This window comes from Priapulus caudatus, unplaced genomic scaffold, assembly GCF_000485595.1.
Source record: "Priapulus caudatus unplaced genomic scaffold, Priapulus_caudatus-5.0.1 Scaffold881, whole genome shotgun sequence".
In the NCBI taxonomy this organism is placed as follows: Eukaryota; Metazoa; Priapulida; class Priapulimorpha; order Priapulimorphida; family Priapulidae; genus Priapulus; species Priapulus caudatus.
The window spans coordinates 75,340-82,682 of record NW_014577942.1 but is presented as its reverse complement, the minus strand read 5'-3'; the positions used below and the strand labels follow the sequence as shown (position 1 = coordinate 82,682).

The following is a 7,343-nucleotide window of genomic DNA, read 5'->3' as shown; positions in this document are numbered from 1 at the left end:
TGCACCCGCGGCCCTAGTAGGGCGGCGAAGATAGATACATAGACTACATACTAGATACGATCACATAGTAGTACATACGACTCAAATAATATGAGACTAGCCGCGGTACCCGCTGCGCTTGGGTAAAATCGCAGTAACTATCATGACTATCTAAGTAAGAATGCGGACCACATAGGAAACATTGATGGTAAAAATCGACAATACGACTTGCACAACAATTATGAATTATTTAGAATCTCAGTCTATAATAATAAGCATGGCGAAAACTGTGTTACGTGATGACATTTTATATGACAGCACAGACCAACTTAGAAACCCTGGAACATACAATCAGTAATATGGTGGTCGTTAAATGGACAAAATAGTTATTATACGCATGTACGAAATAGGTATTACACTTTTATTTGAAAACCTGCTTGGAATAACAATAGTTTTTGTGTTATTCTCTGGGTGCGAAAGTATGTAAGATTCCTGGCCGTCTGCGGCATCGAACTGTTGAGCTCCCACGTACGGGCATGCACGTATTGGCAGCGTGACGGCACAGCATGCTACGAATGGGTTGCGCTTCTCATTGAAAGCCTGTTGTGATAACAAATGCAGTCGTAACTGCTGAACTGGCGGTGTGCTCTTGTTTTAGCTCGGCTGATCAGGTTTCCGGGGTTCACAATCACGGTTTCAGAATGAGGTGATCGATTTCTATTGCCTCTTGTGTGGCAGCACTGTACGTCAGTGCCTAACATTGCTTGAGAGATTCACCGAAGTTAGAGGTGTTTTTCACGGATTTTCGATGAGTTTGACGGTTTGGCAGTTTTTTTCGGCTAAGGACACTCCCGGGTATAGAGATGGGCGCTGGTGAAAATTGGCCATCCAGATCGCATTGGACGTGTTTGGCCTGCCTAGTAGGGAATGATACATAGAGGAGACTAGATACATACATCACGAACTCAAATAATCATATTAGCGATTGGGGACGTGTAGTGGCATTTCCCCCCCCCCCCCCGATAGCGTTGCGGTACGGCTGAGCCGTTCTCTAGGTTATTATTTATAATATTCGGTAGAGATTACACTTTTATATCATTAGCACAGTGGGAGAAAAAGAAGAGTGTGGAGTAGTGAGCAATGGAGAAATGAGAGAGGAGAGGAGAAAAGAGGTGAGAGGCAGATACCAGAAAGAAAACGACGAGAGAGAAGCGAGATTATGCAGAGAGGAGAGAGCGAGAGAGAGAGAGAGAGAGAGAGACGATGAGGACTGAGAGAGAGATGGAGAAAGATAGGAGAAAGAGAGCGAGAGAGAGACAGAGAGCGATCTGAAGAAGACTGAGAGTAAAACTAGGCGACGTCGGCGTGAATTGTGCACGTAGACGACAGCTTTCATCCCCCATCATCCATTTCCAGTAATAGCGTCACCGGTTGACAGCGTAAGCCGCAAGTATTAAGTACTCGATGTCTGCTGTTGACGCCGAACGAGATTCACACACACGAAAAAGAATCTGCCATGTGTACGTCAGCATAAGACCTGCCGGACTGTTCACAGTATCTTATTGCAATCGGACCCGGATCATAATACCGATCCTTCTTACTTCGCGCATTCGCTATTCGGCGAGAGTTTGTTCGAGTGGGTGTGAAATCCTTCGTTTGTTATTCGGTGTTAATGCGGTTGTAATGTTGATCGATGCTCGGCGTCCGATCTTGTAAACGCGTTCTGTAGGTGCTGAATAATTAAACGCGCGCGCCGCCTGAATTCGTCGTCTGACGTCACGTGACTAGAGGCTGTTGTGACATTTTCGGTTTCTCTGGAGAACAGCTGGGCGCGCATCCCGACGGGGCACACGAAGCGCGTTCACGCGCACACACGCCACACATACATACATACTGCGCCACACACACACACACACACCACACAACACCACACACCACACACACACACACACAACACACAACACGCCACACACACACATACACACAACACGCACACACACAACACGCACAACACACACACACAGCACACACACACACACACACACACACAACACAACACACACACACACACACACACACACACACACACACACCACACACCACACACACACAACACACACACACACACACACACCACACGATTGATATCTTAAAACAGACGTGAAATTCGAGTTATCCTTAATTTGGCTTTTCAGAAATTGCATAAAATTTATAAGCAGTAAAATTCAGATTTTCTCTGCGCGAAGACTATCTATGCCTGAGATCATTTCAACACACGGGCATATGTTTGATATATATATATATATATATATATCAGGAGCGTATAATGACAAATTTCATTTTGTCAAAATGTCGAATTTGTCGAAATGAAATTCAATTTCAAAATGACAAAAATCATATTTGTCATTATACGCTCCTGATATATATATATATATATATGAACCCGTGCGATATTTTCTTTGCATATTTTTGCAATCGTGGGCGTGTACGTGCGTGCGTACGTGGGTATATCCTAGCTCTACCGGTGTAGCCCCTTTGCTCTCGCTACAGGGGTCTTGTAGCAGGAGCGAAGGGGCTACGCCGGTATAAAGCTAGGAGGGTATGTCCGTGCTTGCGCTCGTGCGCGCATGGGTATTTACGCTCCCATGATTTTAGCTCAGCTGACGAAGTCAGATGCAGCTTGTAGAATCGCATGATTGTCCGTCCGTCCGTCCGTCCGTCCGTCCGTCCGCGCGTCCGTCCGTCCGTCCGCGCGTCCGTCCGTCCGTCAACAGTTGGGCACAAATCTTAACCGTTCGACGTACGGTCTTGATATTCGGGACGTCGGGGGGGGGGTCGCAAAAAAGACTCGGGATGTCGAATTTGGGGGGTCAAGGGTCAAAGGTCAAGATGTGTCAATGGAGGGGGAATATTTCACCCTTAACATAATGTATAGGAGGAAATACGGAATTGCGGCACAAATCTCAACGGCTCGACCTACGCTCTTAATATTCGATGTATAGTGTGATGGGGAGGAAACCCATCACCAGCGCGAAGTTGAAGGTCACAGATCAAAGGGCAGTGGGGGAAAGGTCAGATATCAGACATTTTCTGAGGACATGGTCTAAAGGACCGAGTGCAAAACCTTTTTGTTTCAGCGCTGACCTACCGTTTTTATCACTTTATTGAAAGGACCATGAAATCTACTTTCCGCTGACGTGCGAAGAGTCAGTGTCTGATAACCTTTTGACCATCAAGAGGAGGGTTAAACATGGATTTGTTGACTGTTAACAAAGGACTGAACTGCTTTTGCTATTAGAGCCCCCTTTATTACTGTACTACCAGTATGTATAGCAAAGCCTATCATAGATTTTATATCTGTATTAGTAGTATCTCAGATATATGCTCTGAGAGCGAACGCGGTGGCGGAGGGCGCACTTGATTCGGTTGCCAGTGAGTTTATCAGAAGAATACCTGGCTACAGTACACGTCAGTTGAGCGCTGTCGCTCTGCGGCACTTGTTTGTATATGCATGTGTACATATGTGCACGCGTACGTGCGTGTGCGTGTGCTTGCTGCGCGCGTACGTGCGTGAGTGCGTGTGTGTTGGTTTGCGTTTAGAGGCTCTAACCGAAAAAAGTTTCTTTTCTTTGCACTTGCTTTAATTAACCCGGAGCCATGCAGCCTTGAGACTGAGCTGACTGTTGATCGAATGTGCAATGTTCCCCCGTAGTGATGATTTATAGCCCTATATATACCTTATAGCGCACCTGTCACCGACGCGCAGGAAACCGTTCGTCATTTATGGCATATTATATCTAATTAATGTTATCGCCACCAATATTAAAAGCGTAGATTTGGGAGGAGCTGCGAGCGCTCCGATTGGTCGGTCAATTTGGGAGGTATGCAGGCCCTAGCTGCGTGTTTAGCGCTGTTTACATCTCAGTCTACAGTCACATACGTAACACTCAGTTTACAGTCACACATCTCAATCTACTGTCACATACGTAGCCTCGTAGGCGCCTAGATCTACATACAGTTAACACGTACAACGGTACATGCATACACATGATTATGATACGGCGTACAAACCCATTCACGCACTTGAACATGAGACCCTGTAAATGAAAAGTTACACACTTTCTGTTTCACTCCGCGAAATGAAAAGCTCACATGACCACATTGCATGGCTTTTTGAATGCTATACTAATACTGTTATCGCTATTAATTACACTAATAACGATATTATGAATAGTTATTTAAGATTTATTTTGCCTTTGTGCCGATTCGCCTGTGTTGTCTGCTTAGATTTGCACAAAACTGGCGCCACGCATAGTCGCATACTCCTTTTCTCTGTTTGTTGTGTGCGTGCGTGCGTGCGTGCGTGCGTGCGTGTGTGCATGCGCGCGCGAGTGTGTGTCTGTATGCGCGCGTGCTTGCATACGTGTGCGTGCGTGCTTGCATACGTGTGCGTGCGTGCGTTTGTACACGTGTACAAGAAATGCGCGATGGTTTCGTTGCCGGTTGGTGTCGTTGCTACGTTATGCCGCAATTTTCTCCGTGCGATCGATGCGCGCGTATGTTGGCGTGGGCGACCGACTGCCGTCGTCGCTGCGATAACCAGCCGACAGTTCGACATCCGTTGTCGCCACGCTAAACCCAATGTTATTCGTAGCGATATGGCGATATGTCGGCGCCGGGAACACGTGCGATTAGGTCCGTAAAGCTCGCGGGGGAGTGTTTCAAACGCTTGCCTGCGTGTGTTCATCGCGCCGAGAAAATTGGCAATTGATTTCGTTGTGCGAGAAGCGAAAACGCGAAATGAATTTGCGTCGGCAGGCATTGAAGTCGTCGGCAGCGTCGTCGGCAGCGTCGTTGGCAGCGTTGTCGGCAGCGTCGTCGGCAGCGTTGTCGGCAGCGTCGTCGGCAGCGTCTGCCGACGCATAGTCGGTTCACGTATCGCACGTGCTGCCTCCTGTATGACGTCTCAAGAGGACGTGCGATGATACTAGCAGATGAAGAAACTTGCTGGTGCGCTGGTCCCTCATTATACTAGCAGATGAAGAAACTTGCTGGTGCGCTGGTCCCTCATGATAGCTATTGTGCTCCTGTCTGTGGTCTATACGCTTCCTCCAATAACTAACTCACGAGCGGCCATGAAAGCAATGCACAACCTAACCCTACCTTCATATATGTATCACCCACATTCAACTACCGACACTGGGAGTTTTTCAGGCCCACGGACTTTACGTTTACCAATCTATTCTCAGGTTACCACGAACTAGGACGGACCGGACCGCCCGCTACAGATACGGCAAACCTGACCCGCTGCTAGTTGCTGACATACGGAGCTTCGCAGCAGCGCCGCCGCCTCACCTGTGGCAGCACCGTTGCGTCGTCGCGAGGCACCGGCCCGCGCGCGTGAACGTGCACTTCGTATTACACGCCTCCCAGTGGTAATCCCCGCGCACACAAACGAACGTGGTCGATCGCACGCACGGCAAGAGCAAAAAAGTGACCGACGATCGTAGACTGACACCCCTCCTTCTTCATCGGGAATCGGCGAGCCGACGGCAGCCGTGGAGACAGTCTAGCCACCCGATAAGAGACGAGCGCTGAGGCGACGTGTCGCGGGTGCGCGCTTACTTAATTTCGCCTCGCTGCGACAGGCGGCTCTCTTATCGCTCCAGTTCATCTCACCTCCCTCCTCGAGCTGTCGTTTTGCCGATAACTGCATCTATATCTACAGCGAGAGACAACGACGAGACTTTGGTGCTGCTGCTGCTAGCTGTCGTCTGCGCGCGTGTGTAGGCGAGGACTACGGTGCAGAGCACTACGACAGCGAGTGTGAGAAAGAGAGAGGGCAAGAGAGAAGGCGAAAGGCAGTCGGACAGAAAAAGGGAGAGTGAACGTGAAAAACAGAGAGAGAAAAAGTGAGTGAGAGAGAGAGCGAGAGAGAGAGAGCGAGCGAGAGAGAGAGAGAGATTGAGAGAGAGAGAGAGTGTGTGTGTGAAAAAGAGAGCGAGAGCGAGAGAGAGAGAGTGCGCACGCGAGAACAAAAATAGAGAGAGAAAGTAAGAAAGAGATCTGTAGAGAGTGCGCACGCGAGAAAAAGAGATAGATAGAGAGAGTGCGCGCGTGAGATAGAGAGTGGGCACGCGAGAAGGAGACAGAGAGAGAAAGATAGAGAGAGAAAGAGAGAGAGAGAGAGACAGACGACGCACATCGCTGGTTCACCTCCGCCGATGGAGTGCCGCACGCGGCGAGCATTGTTACAGCAGCTGACAATCCAACTCCCGACGATCGCCGACCCGTCGACGACGACGCTGCCGACAGCGCGCGAACGCCACCGCGCGACGTCATCGCACACGCATACGCACACGCCGACGAGCGGGGTTTCCCGGTATCGCATCACGAGCGGAAGCGAGCCGACGTGTAGCATCTAATTATTATAAGCGCTGACGAACACACGTAACATCGCCATGACGACGCTTCCGACCGTCTTAGAGAACCAAGTACCAGCCGAGCAGCAGCATCCCAACGGACGGGACTCTTCCGCATCTTCCTGCTCCGATGACGAGGTCGTCGTGCCGTCGCTGAAGCCGCCCGATGGAGGCTGGGGCTGGATGGTCGTCCTCGCCGCCTTCTTCATTCACGTCATCGCCGACGGCATCACCTACTCGTTCGGCGTCTACCTGATCGAGTTCATCGATTACTTCGACAGCAGTCGCAGCGCGACGTCGCTCATCGCTTCCATACTCGTCGGCGTGACGCTCGGATCCGGTGAGTTACACGAGATAGCGTAGACTAGAGGGAGGATAGAGGGGGAGAGGGAAGGAGAAAGAGGGGAAAGAGAGAGAACGTATAGAGGTAGGGAAGATGGGGGGGGGAGAGATGGGGAAGAGATGAGGAGAGGGAGAGGAAGGGGAAGAGAGTGAGAGCGAAATAGAGAGAGAGAGAGAGAGCGAAAGAGACAGACAGCGAGAGAGGGGGGGGGCAGGGAGAGAAAGATAGAGGCGTGACGCTCGGATCCGGTGAGTGACGGGGGAGCGTAGACTAGAGGGAGGGGGAGAGGGAAGGAGCAATAGGGGAGTGGGAAGGAGGAATAGGGGAGAGATGAAAGGAGAAAGAGGGGAAAGAGAGAGAGAGATGGAGGAGAGTGCGAGAGAGCCAGGGAGAGGGAGTGAGAGATCGGGAGAGAGAGAGAGAGAGAGAGAGAGAGAGAGAGAGAGAGAGAGAGAGAGATGGGCTGATAGTCACCGGAAACTAAGAGATAAAATCCTGCAAAACCACGGCCTGTACGCAGCAGTGTGTGCGTGCGTGCGTCGCGTGACGTGCGTGCGTAGCGTTGCTGTGCGTGCGTGCGTTCGTGCTGTGCGCGCACA

General features: G+C 50.2%; 1 protein-coding gene and 1 long non-coding RNA gene across 2 annotated transcripts in view; both read left to right on the top strand.

Annotated features, from left to right (window-relative positions):
• Positions 1–5,807, top strand: part of LOC106814188 — a 36,790-nt gene extending 30,983 nt beyond the window's left edge. Inside the window, exon 2 of the long non-coding RNA XR_001394568.1 lies at positions 5,229–5,807. This is a non-coding gene — a long non-coding RNA (uncharacterized LOC106814188). The remainder of the gene's footprint in view (positions 1–5,228) is intronic.
• Positions 5,808–6,119: 312 nt separating this feature from the next.
• LOC106814187 overlaps positions 6,120–7,343 on the top strand; it is a 23,480-nt gene continuing 22,256 nt past the window's right edge. The window contains exon 1 of the mRNA XM_014818486.1: positions 6,120–6,741. Within this exon, the coding sequence (XP_014673972.1) occupies positions 6,441–6,741 (301 nt within the window). The 5' untranslated portion in view covers positions 6,120–6,440. The remainder of the gene's footprint in view (positions 6,742–7,343) is intronic.